Raw genomic sequence first — 15,861 nt, forward strand, 5'->3', positions numbered from 1 at the left:
CCTAGTACATACACTTGTTTCTTTTACCCCATTCACTGGAGGTTAGTTTTTTTTTTTTTTTAAGAGACTTGATTAAAATATATTATGCTGCAGTTCCTGTATCGCAATCTACATCGCTCCTTAATAGACACTCTCTTTGCAATAATTAGAACAAAAGTGCCGAAGTGATCACGAGTGCTCGAGGGCTTAATAAGTAAATGTTAATGTGCTGTATCCATAAATCGGAACAGTTCCTCACAGTGATTGCGGATGTACAATTTAAGTATCTGCTGTTGCTGTTTCTATGGCGGAGTCTCAAGCCCCCCCCCCCCGCTAAGTTCACATCTTAAAAAAGGCAACAGCACTTGATTGCAATGTAAATCTCAAGCCCGCTGATTTATGTTGGTGGTAGTCAATTTTTGAGACCAACAATGAAGATGCTAAACATTTTTAATCAGAGCGCCACACAAATAATCACCTCTAGAAATTAACCACAGCCAGTAGACGGGGATTTTTATTTTCTAATAATTCCTCTTCTCACGCGGAAGTAACAAGTTCGTCAAGGATGCCCTTGAGAAAACAGAGAGCGGTTGTCCATAAACTTTCCCTTTATTTTATTTTTTTTACATCATATTACATCCAACCAAATATATTACACTAGTGTCTGCAGTTATTTTACAGTTTGGTAAAGTTAATAAAAAACCTGATATAAACCTCTGGCATGACAGCGCTTCTCAAGGTGAATCAACATGCGTGATTAGCCTCTCGCTAATGTTGCCGACACCCAACGATGCATACGGGCTGGAGGACAAATATATAAAAATCTATCTTTCAAAAACGATTTAATGAATGCGCCGTAGCTTCATTTTTGACATCTTACATACAGTAACTCAGAGGCAGTGCCGGCGCGCGTCCGGCGGCATCCTTCATCGGGGACAGTAAGTGGACAGCCGAGTGAGGAAGATTAACTAGAGAATAATTTGGTTTTTGAAGCTACGGTTGAGGTCTTTGTGCGGGAGGACGATGGAGTTGAGTATTATCACCTCGGAGGGGATGGTCACGTTACAACCTGGGGAGAAAAGGCAAGGCTGTACTTAGTGTGCGCAGTACAGAGCACATAAGGCGTTGCATTTCAGTTGTAAGCGGAGGATGTGATGCATGTTTGGAATGAAGACAAAGATGACCCATAGGGTACCTTTTAGTTTCAGCCACAGTGGAAACAGCTGTTTGGGCTAAGAAGAGCATCCTTTCATAAAATCTAATATTATTAAACAATAATAGACAAAGATCCTCTGGTATTGTATCTGCTGTCTGGACAGAATACATCTGGGAAGTGCAGTGCAAATACACACTTCAGACAACTGCTGGAAAAAAACCTTTAAAAAGTGCAATGAGAAAAGTACAATTACGATGAATGTTTAAAAATGCATCTGAGGGAATGCAAGTCTCAGAGCGCGCTCACCGAGGATAGTGATGGAGGGTGTGAGCTTTCCTTCTCTGAAGAGGGTCTCGCTGTCAATCTTTGCGAAGGGATCATTGGGGTTCGGGTCACTTGGGGTTCCTTCTACTCTTGCCCACTTTCCAATAGTGCTGTCCCATCCCACGATGCTGTTCAAAACACAGCAGTGATCCTAACAGGGAAAACAACACGACCGATTCAAAGTGTTTCAAAGCCATTCATTCATCAGCTGAGAACTGTAACGAGGTATTTCGGGTATCCGTATGTGCCGTGTGGAACAGTCGTATCAGCTCATCGTCTCTCCGCGTCACCTAACCTGCCTCTGTTGTTGTTTCAAACTCAGCGGTAGCTGCACTTGAAGGCCGACTCAAGATTTCTATTGCCAGCGATTTTACTTCTTCGTGTTCCGCATCACTAACCTCGTTTCTCCTACGTCTCAGTATCATCACCTGCCAGTCCGTTAAAAATGACATCTTTGTGAGAGGCACAGGCAGATCATATTTCCGGTGTGACAGAAGAGCTTAAAGATACATTCTCGACACTGTCACTGTTGAAGTGTGGATAATGTTTCTAATAAAATGTTAGGATGTCACCGGCACTGAATGGGCAGATACATTTGCATTTCAGCTCACTCAGTTTCAGCTCCAGTTTGATTCCAAACTTGAAGGTTGTTCTGTGAGAGAGACTTGATGTTTTCAGCAATGGCTGTATTGAACAAAACCTTGAATAATAGGTTGAAAATGGTTTTCTTTTTATCATTTCTGTGTTGCAACAAGCCCTGGCTGGTCCTGTTCCACGGGGGGGCTCACCTGTAGAGTTACACCATGAAGGATGACGGATTCTCGAACTCTGACCCCGGCACCGATAGTCACTCCACTGCCAATGGAGACATTGGGACCCAACTGGAGCAATACAGGAAACAGAATAGTAATATAGAACACACCTGTTCATTTCTATGGATTCACGGTGTAAAGCTCAACACAATAGGGGAAGGATGCTTACCGTAGCAGTGGGGTCAATGTTGGCTGTAGGATGAATGTAGACATTACCTGTAGAGAGGAGAGACAATATGAAAAGATGTGTCTCCGATGTTAAAAAGGAACAAAGCTAGAGAAGTTGAATAAATCTTACCACTTATTTTGGGACCTCCCTCCTTGTTGGAGGCCAGTCTTTCAGGATGAGTTGTGTGATACTGGTTGAGGTACAACCGACTGGCATAAATAGCAGATCTAGGAAAAGATTACAAAAAAAAAAAAAAATGCATTTTCTTTTTTTGAAAGCAGTGATATCTGTGCTATCATTATCACACAGTCTCTTTTGGGTTCGAGCAGTATTGTAAGGTTTTGGTGTTCAAGCATAATGTGTTAAATGGTAATAGCCTATATGCATGTCCAATGTCTCTCTCCTCCTCCAACCTTTGTACAGGCCACAAGGTTGACACAAAGACAAGCGTGTGTCCTGTTCAAAGTGACCGTATTTACGGCACGTGCACTCACCCTGCAGACTTGATCTGGCTCCAGAAGCTCAGGGTTTTGTACACGTAGAGTTTGCCCTGTGCGGCGAGGGCAGTGAAAATGTCCTGCTCCAGCCTGATGGCCTCTGCTCGGTGCCAGCCGTTGGTTGGCTCCTCTCTGCAGGAGACAGACAGTCAGTTTATAGCACGGAGCAACAAACCGGGGCCAGGGGCCTCATTTATTAAAAAAAAAAAAAAAAACATGTAATCTTGTGCACAAAGTTAGGGGTTAGAATGAAAGCCAAGACAAAGTTGGGTGATAAATATAAACTGAGAACATTAATTCTGTTCATTACATCGTGCTAAACGCAGCCACTATCAGGGTAGAGTTGTGATTAAGCATGTGTTGTACCAAACATTGTGTTTGCTCTCTCTTTACCCCACTTGCACTCAAATAGTCTTTGATATTTCCATCCGACCCACCCAGTGGCCCCATAAACTCTAAAGTTTTCTTTAAAGCCAAAAGGAAAAACATGAATTTATTGCCCTGCAATCCAGCCCCTAGAATTAAATCAGAGGAGTGAGTTAAAATGCATTCATGATGCTAACTTTGATGGTGTCAGTGCCGGGTTGAAACCAAAGCTGATTACCTAGTAGTGATCCAAAACATAAGTAGAGGAGTCTGTGTGTTCCATATTAATCAGGGTCTCTGGCATCGTGTATTGTGAGAGTCCCAAGATGAAACGGCGTGTTAAATATTGATGAAAAGAATATTTTAAAGGATTACATCGAAGTTTTACCAAAAAGGAGGAGATGTGGTTCGAGGCAAAGTGCTCCCCTCGAGACGTGGCAGCAGAACTCATCTCATCTCTACCAAGTATCTCTGATGTGTTCAATCATTTTGCTGATTCAGGGCCCATCTTGGTTTAAGGGCTATCGATGTGAGCAGGTGGATTATGCACAGTGGGGTTTGACCTCTTCTAATATATTGCAGGTGTCCTCGTGGTGCCACAGTGAACATTTGAAAACAAAGTAAAGAAATAAAATTTAAAAAAATGTGTCAAATCTTAAAAAATGTGATGAAATAAAAATCCATTTATTGATCCCATTTGTAACGCTGGCTGTGAGTGACCCAGGGTGCCGTCTGTCGACCACATGCATAACCAGGCTGTGATCACACAGGAAGCTCTCTCTAATGTTGGGAGTGTAGCAACTAACACATAAAGCAAAGATTCACAACAAAACATGCAACTGTGTAACAGAAAGTTTCACCAAATGCAAGCTCGCTAATGAGTCTTTGCTCGCTACCCTAAAGAAACTACACCAAAAATCAAACCTAATACCAGACAACGGGTGTTTTTCACCTGAAGATATGGTTCAAAACTCAAGTGAATTCTGTCTTTACTCGAGGACTTCAGACATTTTCATTTATTTTCTGGCAGTTTGACGAGAAGATTGATAACCCTCTCATAACTGTCCGTTAAATATGAAGCTACAGTTAGCTTATTGTAGCACAAAGACTGGACACAGCTTGCCTGGCTCTGTTCAAAAGTAACAAAATCTACCTACGAGCACCTGTAAAGAGGTTTGATCCAGACAAAAACTGCCGGGATTAAAATCACCGTTCTTACACTGCGGTGTGGGGTCAATTAGTGTTCTAGAGGTCCTGGTAGGTGGATTTTGTTACCATCTGGACAGAGGCAAGCTAGCTATTTCCCCATCCTTGTGCTAAGCTAACCACTGAGGCTTTATATTTACAAAACAGATGTGAGAATGGCTTCAATTTTCTCATCTAACTCTGCAACACAAAGTCAAATCGCTGACAGGCAAAGCCCCTGTAGTGCCTGTTTCAAGGACAAAATTTGCCAAAAGGCACAATTAATTCATTGATTAAAACAAGCTGCTGGCACAACGGGAGGTGCATCACTTGGCAAAGACAGTGCACAGAAAAAGGGCAACATTCACAAAGCAGCCTGTGCAATCTCAAACCTTCTCACGGGTCGTCTTTCTACAGCTCACACCATCCACCAAGTGCTCTACAACTACACCGCGCCGCCTAAATGCACCGACTTACCCGTCGTATGGATATCTGATGATTGTGTGAGCAAATGGAAATCATGGCAGGGAGGAGAAGGGAAGGAAAAAAGGACAAATGAAGAGAGCCAAAGAAATGGAATCAATGGAATTCACATGCAGCCTCACACACACACACAGAGATTCAACTCACAACAACATGTCCTGCTGGTTCTTCTGAAAGACGGCGCCGATATGCTGGAAGATGTCGGGCTTAAAGAGGTATATGCCGCAGTTTATTATGTCGCTCACAAACGTGCTCGGCTTTTCCACATAATGCATGACCTGAATAAAAAGAGTATTTGTTATTTCAAGGTGAAATAGTAATTGGTGACAATTCAGGGAAATACAACAGGAAGTGTTAAATACCTCATGTGTTTGCTCGTTTTCGACAATACAGCCGTAGTTCATGGATTGCTTTCTGTTTGCCTGATAAGAGAAGAACGGCAGTATAGATCAGGACACATCAGAACTGAGCTTTCATTATATTCAGCATGCCAAAAAGCTAAACCCAATAAATGATAGAAAAATATTTTTTTATTTTTTTTTACTTTTTAAAGAAAGTCAGAAACTGTCAATAATGAAATCTCACCGTGGTGCCGAGAATCACAAGGCTGTTGGGTTCTCCGTGTTCCTTCTGGAAGCTGAGCATCTCTGCGAGCGGAAACGCTGAGCAAACATCAGCATTCAGGACAAAGAAAGCCTCCGGACTGCCGGAGACAATCTGATCTCTGAAGTGATAGATTCCCCCTCCGGTGCCCAGGGCTGCATACTCCTGCAAATACCTGAGGTGGAAAGTCAGGGAGAACAGCAGACCTGCAGTCATTCAGCAGTGGTAGTGCAGGAAAGGTAGCACCACTTTAAACATTCACTTAGAAAGAAGAATACATGGACGAATGTATACTTCTGTACAAGTGGTGTCTATTCTTTCCTGAACCACCCCCTTTATATGAGAAGTAAATATGCTATAAATGATCTGTATACAAGTCACTAGTATGCCTGTACTTGTTAGGTGACTCTGATGTTTACCTGATGGAAATCTTGAACTCCTGCTGAGCATTAACCAGGAATCTGGTCAGTTCTTCATTTGGCTGATAGAAGCCGATGAGCAAAATCTCCTTCATATTCGGTACCTTGTAACACAAAAGATGTGCATTATCAGACTGATTTCATGAAAGTGATTCAGAAAATCATCTGAATCACAAAGCAAGGGACGATGCACTCAATTTAAATGTAATTTATATTTGGTTTAATTCAAATGAGAACAATGACTTTAGTATTGCAGTGACACTCACCTTGGCACATGCTTCAATGTGATGCTGCAGCATGGGCACACCAGCCACTGGGAACAAGGGTTTGGGCACTTCAAAGGACAGCGGCCTGAACCGTGTGCCTGCAAAGCAATGTTGGTGGTTACTTTCAAATCAGATTTGTACTTCTCGTGAGCCCCAAAGACTGTAAAGGACCCCTAAGTACATTAGAAGTGACGTCATGTCCTCTTATGTATAAAAAGAAAATTGGGTATTTTAAATGTCCATCTTTATAGACAAGCAGATGTTTAACAAAGCTATTTATTTATGAACTGTACGGAATAAAATGTGTGTCCTAACGCCATGATTACACGTGTTGGTTAACTTATTCCTACAGTACAATACACAACAATCTTTAAACAGCTCCTTTTTTAAATAACAGTACGTTCACTTGACACGAGGGATAAAGGGACTTTAGTTTAATAAGACAATTGTCAACAATAAGTGTTGCGGTCTTATAAATATACAGTTATAGTCTTAAATGTTCTTGTTGTATTTGTGTGTATCTCCTCATTACGCCACGTCAGTGATATAAACAAGCTCAGCCGGGTGTTGTTAGCATTAGCCACCTAGCTTCGCTTTAAGCAAAGTACAGCCGACTCTGAAAACAGGACGAGGATGAGATGTATTCTCACCTTTCTGGGGACCTCCGATAAGAATAACCGCCTTCAACATCTTGACAGAAACGCTGTGATTTGTGACAGACAAGTCCAGCCTGGAGACTACCTGCAGGTCGGTGTGTGTGTTGTATTTCAGGATCTACTTCCTGCTTTGTGACGTTTACGGGGTCCGAATAAAAACACGGCGCGGAGCCCGTTAATGAAACGGAGTGGAGGGGATTATAAAGATGAGGCTCTGATACGATATTAGGTTTATAGCGGACGTTTAAAAAGCAGCAGATAATAACACGCATTAAAGCATAGTTAAGTGATATGCAGCAAAATATCAATGATTAGTCTAATAAGGAGACAGGATTACCAGGGCATCACAGGTTTAGACTTTTAAAGGGCATTATAATGTTGGCAAGAACTAACTCAAAGTATTATCGTATAAATAAATAAATAGATTCTACTTTCATCAGTCTCCCTCGGATTCATACAGAAAACTTAAACTCTAGCACCTGAGACGGAGCCAAGACCCATTGGTCTGTAATCCTACCGCTTGTTGCTCTGCATCATTGCCCTGCTCTGTCGACAGAAAGTCAAGTTCACCTTTCTTCTTTTCCAGAGTACTTTCTGCATGTGCATAAAGTAGGTTATTCTCTTGCTTGAGTTTAGGGAAGTTACAGCAGTGGGGAAAAATAACCCAGCTGTGTTTTGAACACTGATAAAGAAAACAAATAACACATACGCAGCTCTAATGAAGGAGTTTACTTTCATTTTCCCCTCATTAAAACGTAACCTGAAGTGAAACAGTCTCTCGGTGGTATTCATAACTCAAACATATGCAAATAAGATGGGAATCCACATCAAACAAACAGAATAACATTTTAGTCAACAATCACCAGGGGACAAGGTGCTTTGATACGCACACGACTGCAGCAGCAACGGAGGAATCAGAGTGTTCAGCTCCTTACAAGTTTAAAGGTTTATTCCTTTGCATTTTGCGCCATCCCCACCTAAACACAAGCAGCATCACATCTCCATTACAAAACAACAACATAAATAATAAAGTGTGTGGGAAGAAGATTGTTTATTATACTGAAATAATTTGCATCCATTGCATCGTCACAGTATAATAAATCCTTCAATATATTAAACAAAAATATATGTACAACTCTCCAATGTTTTCAAATTGGCTATAAAGCATTCCTTCTGAGTACCACAGTCTGTCACATTGTATTCTCATATTAGAAAGACAATCGCGGATCTTTCCATCAGCATCTTACTCTTAAACATTTGAAACAAAAGTGATCGCAAATCATAGTGTTTGCCGACAGATTGCTTGATTCAACATCACCCTGTACGTTTAATTATCTCTATTACGGGCTAACACAAGAAATCATCTCTTCAACAGCAATTCAGTCTTATTTCATACATTACAATGCGCTACCTGTCAAATCCAGACTCAGCAAAGGTTCACATGACAGGCTAGTGTACATTGTGCGAGTACCGACAGCACAGAGTGTCTGAGACGTGTACCATCACTGTTAAAAACAATACAACAAAAATAAAATATTCACCATTAAATACTCGAGTCAAAAATCACAACTTCCACAGAGAACCTAATCACTCTTCAGCAACACTGTAAATGTGAAACCAGCTTATCAACGATTGTCATGTAAGGTTATTAAAACAATGCATTGCTTTAAGATAAAAGCAGACTCGGCAGTAAACAGAGTACCTAACATGTTGAAGTGACCTGTGTAGTGTGCAGACCTGCTGTTCTTCTGTCTCACTCACCACAACCAGAAATCTGCTTTAAAATGATCATTTAAAAAAAAAGCTACTCATGCAAATCTACATTTGTTAATGTCTCTATGTTGAAGAGGAATGATTCAGTTCTGTCTATAAACACAAAATAAACCCATTATGCACGTGTAGAAGTAATAGGCTTATTGATTAGTATCACGTAAACATGAAGTTGTGACTTTGTTCCTTGTGGTCTCTGATACACGTTGATAAAGGTAAAAAATGACTTAATGCCCTTTTGAATTGACAAAACTGGTTTCCTTGAACACACTTTCATTCAGTAACTCGTAGCTCCGCCCATTGTTGCTTTACAACGCACCACTTTCCAGAACCGGTGAGCTTCCTTCCTCTGTTGGCCATTATTCAGCTGGTCGTTTTATTAAAATACTATCTCCTGTTGAAGAGGTCTTTGCGTTTACGCAGCGCCTCCAGCACCCGAGCTCTGAACTGGGTCCAGTCTTCATCCTGGAGCTGCTGGACGCCCAGGGCCAGATGGAGCTCCGCAGAGTGGCTGCGCAGGAAAGGGTTGTACTGCCTCTCCTCTCCGATGGTGGAGGGACTCTGAGAATGAAGAGCATGTCAAAAAACAAGCAGCCCTCCACGAAGTTTATGTGCACAGTCTCTCTAAAGCAGCCACACTAATTCACACGGCAATCGTTCATTTGAGGAACACAATTGTGGGCGACAAGTGATCGCTGCCGACTTAAACCAAGGCTGCCAGACGTCTCCTCGTGAACCTTTCATCTTCCCATTTCATGCATTTAATCTAACTATAAAGCAAAGAATCTCTGCCGGTCTGTCCTTTGCTTACATCAGCTGTTCATCAGATTCTCCACTTGGCCGATGTATTGCTCAAGGATGAGCCGTGTCGAAGTTGGTGCACTTTGTTCTGATGGAGGTGCCAGAATAACTGTAACGTCTGAACCATTACCCTCAGAAATATATCACAATATACTTAATTAACAATATCCATATAATATTAAATAATAATATCCATATAAGGCGTAACCAGTTGAGTCTTGGTAGCCATTTAGAATTGTGCCATAATCTGTTGTTTCACTGCTTATCCTGCACATTTGGAGCAATTGTAACCAAATTTGGAACAAAACATCTCTGAACAAAGTCGTAAAACGTTTCTTTGTCAGATTCATGCAGTTCAGATGGCCTTCAGTGTTTGCTGCATTGCTGTGGGCGGGGCTTGTGTCACAAACAAATCTCACATGTTCCACTAGGCGGCACTGTAGCAGCATCATCTAACAGTAAAGCAAGGAATCTGTTTGTCTGTACACGTGTGTGTGTGTGTGTGTTCTACAGTGTGTCAAAAATCTCGGAAACAGTTCAACCGATCTATTTCACACTTGACGGGTGTTTTGCTATGGACCCAAAGACGAGCAGTGCTGAAGATGGTGCACGTTCTCTGTTGAGCGGCCGGGGGGGGGGGGGAGCCAAGCAATCGGCCGGCTCCCAACAGGCACACGTTCCAAACGTAGTACTAGTTGAGCATAATCCACAGAAATAGCCAATCCAGATGCTGAAACCCTGGATCACACGAGTTCAAAGCGGCTCAAACAAAGAGTTCAAGTGTTCATGAGGATCTCTGCGACCAGTCTGTTTAACGTGAAGCTCTTCTTCCCCATCCACAAAACAAATAGCAGCTAATGGATATCCAGTAAAAGCAGCAGTGGCGAGGCTGAGGTAGTATCACAGCAAGCCCGACGCACCACTAGAGTTGCTAATTTGTTGTTGCGTGTCACTGTGGGGGCAACCACTAAAATTAATGATGGCTGACTTCCGCTAAGCTGCTTCAGTTTCGGGGTCCTGGTACTGTGCACGCTCGCTCACTGTCCGGCTATCACAGCTTACTGGGACGCTTGAAGCCATCGTTAATGTTATCAGCAACACCTGCGCTTTTCCTGCCGACAAGCAAAAGGTGTTGTTAAAAAAAAGGCCTATCATTACAAGCGTGTGAAACTGCCTCCAGCGCCATGCTGTATAAGATGGCAGATAAAAACTCATCTAAATTGTGGACAGCCACTTCACTCCACAGTAAACCTTTGCTCTGCTACAGACTGCGTCACAGAGGAGGCTCCACTGAGAGCCTGGAGGAGCGCTCCGGCACTGACCACACATATACTGTAGGCAGGTGATAAACCCTTTCCCTCCCACGTGCAGGACTGCATGAATCCTCTCTGGGACGGCGTGCTGCAGAGGTATAACAACGGCAGTATATCATTCTCACCGTGCACAGCTTCTGGCCCCGCTGCTGCAGCACCCACTGAGATTTGTTTTCTCTGGCAGCATTGCGAGGCTCAACTTCAGCCGCAAACAGTAGGTTGTCCTCCGCATACTCGTGACCTGAGAGGGTGGAAGTCAAAGGCAAAGTACGGAAATCAAGCCACAGCGACACATTCACACCACCACCACCACCACATCTACGTCACTCAAACACTGACGCACACGTCTCTGACAACCGAGAAGATGTTCCTACCAGGCCATAATAGAGTTTCATCGCTCAGGGAGGCCACGGTGTCCAGAGATGACAGCATTGTTGTGGCACTGCCTTCAAACATCCTCCCTGAAAACAGCAACACATTTGACTTCAGTAAACGCATCTGAACATTTTAAATTACTTAAATTGGTGAAGAGTTACATCTCATTTCTGATTCATCACAGGTCATGGGGGTTATTAAACCATACTGTGAATGGGGAGTAAAAGATAAGGCACATTAGCTAATTCATTTTTAAAAAGGGACATTAGGCTGTGCTTATTAAAGCTGGTTGCATGCTACTGTAGTACTAACTCTGCACCATAGAGCACAAATGTTATTGGAACTGTATAATAAAGAAAACAAGACCTCCAATGACTATATTCAAGACATATTTCATAACAATTTAAATACTGCTGTACTTTTAATGATGTCTCAGAGACCTGCACGTTTCCTGTAATTAAATTCCTTTTAGCCTCTAAGGAAGAGGTTAGTAAAAACAATAACAAAAAGGAGTAGCAATGAGATTAAAACACAACCAAACATGGGAAGTATTCAGCGTTGGCCACGCTATAAGGACATCTACAACAAACACTACATTACATTCGGATTGGCACACGCTTTCTTATTGGAAATAGGTACAATTTGCACATTGTAGTGGTGTTCAGTTAAGATGACAGTGACATGCATTGTTGTTTGGTGGACGTGCTGCTCTTGAGTGCATGTGGAGGGGCTAGGTGCTCTCTGTGTGTGTGTGTGTGTGAGTGTGTAAGCAGCAAACGTAAAGGAGAGCCTGAGAATGTGATTGTAAGCTGTGCGATATAAACAAGTCGGGACTAAAGATGGAAACACCGCAAATCTCCGCTTCAATCTTAAAACTCACGATCCAAAAGAACAAGCCTGCCACTGACTGATATCATGGTGAGCAATCAACCCTCAATCATTGGGGCTTTTGGAAAAGCAACACAATATAAAAACGGTCTTAAGACTGTGCAAGGGCACTTTCTACCAGCTGATTGATCTCAGCATGTTCTTGTGTAAAGTGGTGCTTACTGCCTATACGTTGTGGTCACTTATGGGAGCATACAGTATCTGTCTCCAGTCCATAAATACCATTTTCTATGCGCATCTTTCTCTTCAGCTTTGTGTTGGACAATAATTTGTTTTATTGTTTTTCTTAAAAGCAATATCGTCACTTGGGTAATTCCATTATCGTCCAAACGTTACGGATTTCTTTTCACCGACTGTATCGAGCAGACGCCGCTTATTTAAACTGCCAATTCATTGCCTCCTTATCGTCCTTCAGTGGCCCATGTTGTGTGTAGCATGACTTCACATCGAACAGAAAGCATCACAGGAGGTGTTTTTATATGTCTCTTCTGTGTTTTACATCAAAGCGCTGTGAAGCACAGCATCGGTTCTTTATGCTTATTTCTATGGATGACGTTGTGTCGTAACTCACCACATCCGGAGAGGAACACCAGGTCACCAGAAAAGAGGCTGGAGGGTGCATCCACCACCTGGCCATCCAGGAGGTAGATCATGTGGCCCACTGTGTGTCCGGGAGTGAAGAGGGCCTTAAAGTGCATACGGCCGACTGTCACAGAGTCATTGTGTGACAGAGGGCTGGGAACAGGAAAATAAAAGTGCTATCAGAGAACAGTTTATCATACTATGATGATGCACCGTGCAGTCAGCTGCTACTCGTGCTGACAGAAGGAACAAGACAGGACGAGTACAAGTACAGTCAGACTAATTCTGTGTGAAGCAGGAACTTACTGCGTGAGGCCAGGAATGTTATCAGCTGCGTTTCCATACACTCTGCACGAGCTGTGCATCCTTTTCAACCCTTTGTTTCCTCCACTGTGATCCCTGTCGGTGAAACACAAAAGAACGTTTGTGTTCGCCTTCAATTTACACTCGGCATTTTTTTCAACCACGTACTCTTTGATTTAAGATCCAGTCTGGAGGGAATATCTGACGTATAAATGTAACTTTCAAACGGATTCAAATTGATGTCGGTGTTCCCCAATACGTGTTCAAATAGGGAAAGCAGGATGACACCATGTTTACCTTTACTCACTTGACACAGTTTTTATAATCTGTCATATGTGGTACATTAAGCTCCGTCGTGTATAAAATCTATAAAACTTACCAATGCTTGTGTGTACAGAGTATTGCTTCTAAAGTCACTCCCTCTTCCTTAAGAACTGCCTGAAAAGAAATTCAATATCTGTCACAACTTTGAATCACATTATCAAACAGTATGTCTTGAGCAATATTACTTTTGTGCTTGTAATGGAGGCTGCTGAGAATGCATACACACAAGTTCATTCACCACAACTGTTGACAGTCAATAGATGGTGTGAAACACAAATAATTGTAAGGCAACAAAAAAAGGTTCCCTCCTCTGTTGCTCTACCTCTTTTCTCCCCGTTAAAGGTTTTTTTCCTGTTCCGATGGTTCCGAGGGTTCCGACAAGAGGATGTCGCATGTGTACAGATTATGAAGCCCCCTGAGGCAAATTTGTTATTTTGGGCTACACAAAACTAAATTGAATTGAATGCTATATCTCATCCTATATTGTCCCATGTAACCCTCATAATGGTATTAGTTTATATTTGGTCTCTTTCAAGTAAAATGGATATTGAATCTTTCACAGAATGTCACTGAAATAGAGCCAAAGCAACCATTTATTTTCGCCCTGATGTTGTTGCAACGAGATCTGGTGAATATCTGGCGTGTCAGTGAGGGAATGCGTTCAGCAAGCTATCCCCTCTTCTCACAAAGACGGCTACAGTTAATGCACAGAAACATGTCTTTGTATGCATCGTAACATTGATCAGATGGCTGCTTACAGACAGGCGATATCTAGAGGCATTCACCTGAACTGCTTGAGGGTCCGCAGGGTCGATAACAACTGCAACACTGGAGGCTGTGTCGATCACCAGATAGCTGTAGTTGTCTGACAGTATCGGGATAGGAAGTATTTTGATACCTGTGGGCAGACAGAGAAATATAAATTAAGTGTTCAGGACAATATTTCACTTATTTTCCCATTCAGAATGATAGAAGCAGAAATGTAGTGTTAAAATGTATATATAATGTTCCTAGTTTGTCTTGACATGAAAGCACCTTTGCATTATCGGTCATAAAATGTATATACTTCTATATATAAACACGCTGTGAACAGTAAAAGTCCAGACTGCTGCATACCATTCATCTCCACGGGCAGGGCTGTGGAGTGTCCAGCAGGGTAATGCTCTCTGGCTTTCCTCATTTGTCTCTTGTAGTACATGTAGCCCAGTCTGGTCTTAGTGTAGAGTGTGTACCTAGGAAACATATCGGAGAGCTAGGAAACACCAACCTCACCAACCTCTGCGTGGTAGCAGAGGTTGATAAGGCAAAACCCCACCATGGCACGCCTCCTCAAGTGAACATTATGCAACTACAGCGTGGACAAAGTGATATTTTGTGACACAATAGTCAGGGGCAACATGAGTACGTGTGTCGACTGGCAAAGCAACTTAAAATCGGAACATATTTGAATAGAGTTTTGGCGTCTCGGCCTTAATAAGAATGGGTACATGTTGTTCCGCTGCGCTTACGAGAATCACCGCGGTGCCTTGTTTTATCAAGGAAGGTCACGTCATACTCACGCAATTCGGAACAGCGGCTTCTCCGTGCGGGCCATTATTGTGCTCAACAGTTTTCTCCACACGACTCGTCCTTTGCGTCTGTAGCGAACACATACATATAAGAAACAGCAAAAGGTTGCGGTGGCGACCAGCGTTCCGGTCCAATCAGGAAGCGCCATAGCTTCTGAGCGTGACGTAATGACGTGCCGCGACGCACACACGCCAACCCCGGAAGTGAGGAGATAAAAAAAGTAAAAGAAAAAGAAAACAGTACAGCACAAGAAAATAGTGTTAATTCCAAAACATTTTAAAGAAAAAACCCTCTTTCATTTTGTGCTTAAAGAGTGATATAATGACCTTTTATTCCAATTCAAAGTGAATTACATTACCGTAAAAACATTCTTAGGCCTACTCAAGTAATACTTTTAAAGCTTAAGCCCAGCATTTTCTATCTATTTTACCTGTATGACTTAATTCCACTTGAATTAATTGTATATACATCAATACAGAATCGAGCCAAGTTTTGGTCAACTTCTAAATAATTTAGCGACGCATAATGTTCTGAGACAGCTATAGTTGGCTGTTTATTAGTAATATGCCTGACATTTGGGTTTACTGAGAGGGGAAATAATATATGATAGGCCTTTGGAAAAACTATTCTCAGGATGACTGCTTAAAAAAAACCAACTCAATGTTGGGAGTAGTGTTACATACTCTACCTAACATACTACATGTTTCTAGGGCACACCAGTCTGTGGGGTTTGTATATTTATTTGTGTTATTATTTTGAATAGGAGCTTGAGCAACCGGAGTCGCCATGCTTTCTGAGACACATCAGTAACAGTGTACGTTTCAGTGAACATATCCGATTACAAAGATGACATCCACCTGTGGTGTTAACCTGCAAACCTCCAAGGAGAGAAAGGACAGAACGGGACAGTGATCCCATTTCAGGCTAAAACCGCCGGGTGAGTAATATGTTTTTCTTTCTTCCCTTTTATTGGTTTATGTTCTCATTTGTGTCTCTGCTCCTATAGACTTTTCTAGTATGA

At 42.2% G+C, this 15,861-nt stretch overlaps 2 protein-coding genes across 3 annotated transcripts; both read right to left on the reverse strand.

Annotated features, from left to right (window-relative positions):
- Nucleotides 1–569: 569 nt before the first annotated feature.
- On the reverse strand, nucleotides 570–7,032 carry gmppaa (GDP-mannose pyrophosphorylase Aa). 2 transcript variants are annotated; one of them, XM_079276858.1, is made up of 13 exons: nucleotides 6,910–7,032; nucleotides 6,260–6,357; nucleotides 5,994–6,097; nucleotides 5,557–5,749; nucleotides 5,334–5,393; nucleotides 5,119–5,249; nucleotides 4,966–4,980; nucleotides 2,935–3,069; nucleotides 2,570–2,667; nucleotides 2,441–2,487; nucleotides 2,248–2,340; nucleotides 1,442–1,610; nucleotides 570–1,048 (listed from the first exon to the last, which is right to left on the reverse strand). In XM_079276858.1, the coding sequence occupies exons 1-13, from the start codon at nucleotides 6,947–6,949 to the stop codon at nucleotides 948–950; spliced, it is 1,284 nt and encodes a 427-aa protein (XP_079132984.1). In that variant the 5' UTR covers nucleotides 6,950–7,032; the 3' UTR covers nucleotides 570–947. The 2 variants fall into 2 exon arrangements, with proteins under 2 accessions (XP_079132984.1, XP_079132985.1); XM_079276859.1 differs by lacking the exon at nucleotides 4,966–4,980.
- Nucleotides 7,033–7,959: 927 nt separating this feature from the next.
- Nucleotides 7,960–14,988, reverse strand: pnkd (PNKD metallo-beta-lactamase domain containing; the record flags this gene model as incomplete). Its single annotated transcript, XM_079277495.1, has 9 exons — nucleotides 7,960–9,246; nucleotides 10,925–11,040; nucleotides 11,174–11,260; nucleotides 12,634–12,797; nucleotides 12,951–13,043; nucleotides 13,327–13,385; nucleotides 14,057–14,169; nucleotides 14,388–14,503; nucleotides 14,831–14,988. 9 exons carry the CDS (start codon nucleotides 14,986–14,988, stop codon nucleotides 9,073–9,075), a joined length of 1,080 nt encoding a protein of 359 aa, XP_079133621.1. The 3' UTR covers nucleotides 7,960–9,072.
- Between the last annotated feature and the right edge of the window lie 873 nt (nucleotides 14,989–15,861).

Source organism: Melanostigma gelatinosum (assembly GCF_949748355.1).
Source record: "Melanostigma gelatinosum genome assembly, chromosome: 10".
Taxonomy (NCBI): domain Eukaryota; kingdom Metazoa; phylum Chordata; class Actinopteri; order Perciformes; family Zoarcidae; genus Melanostigma; species Melanostigma gelatinosum.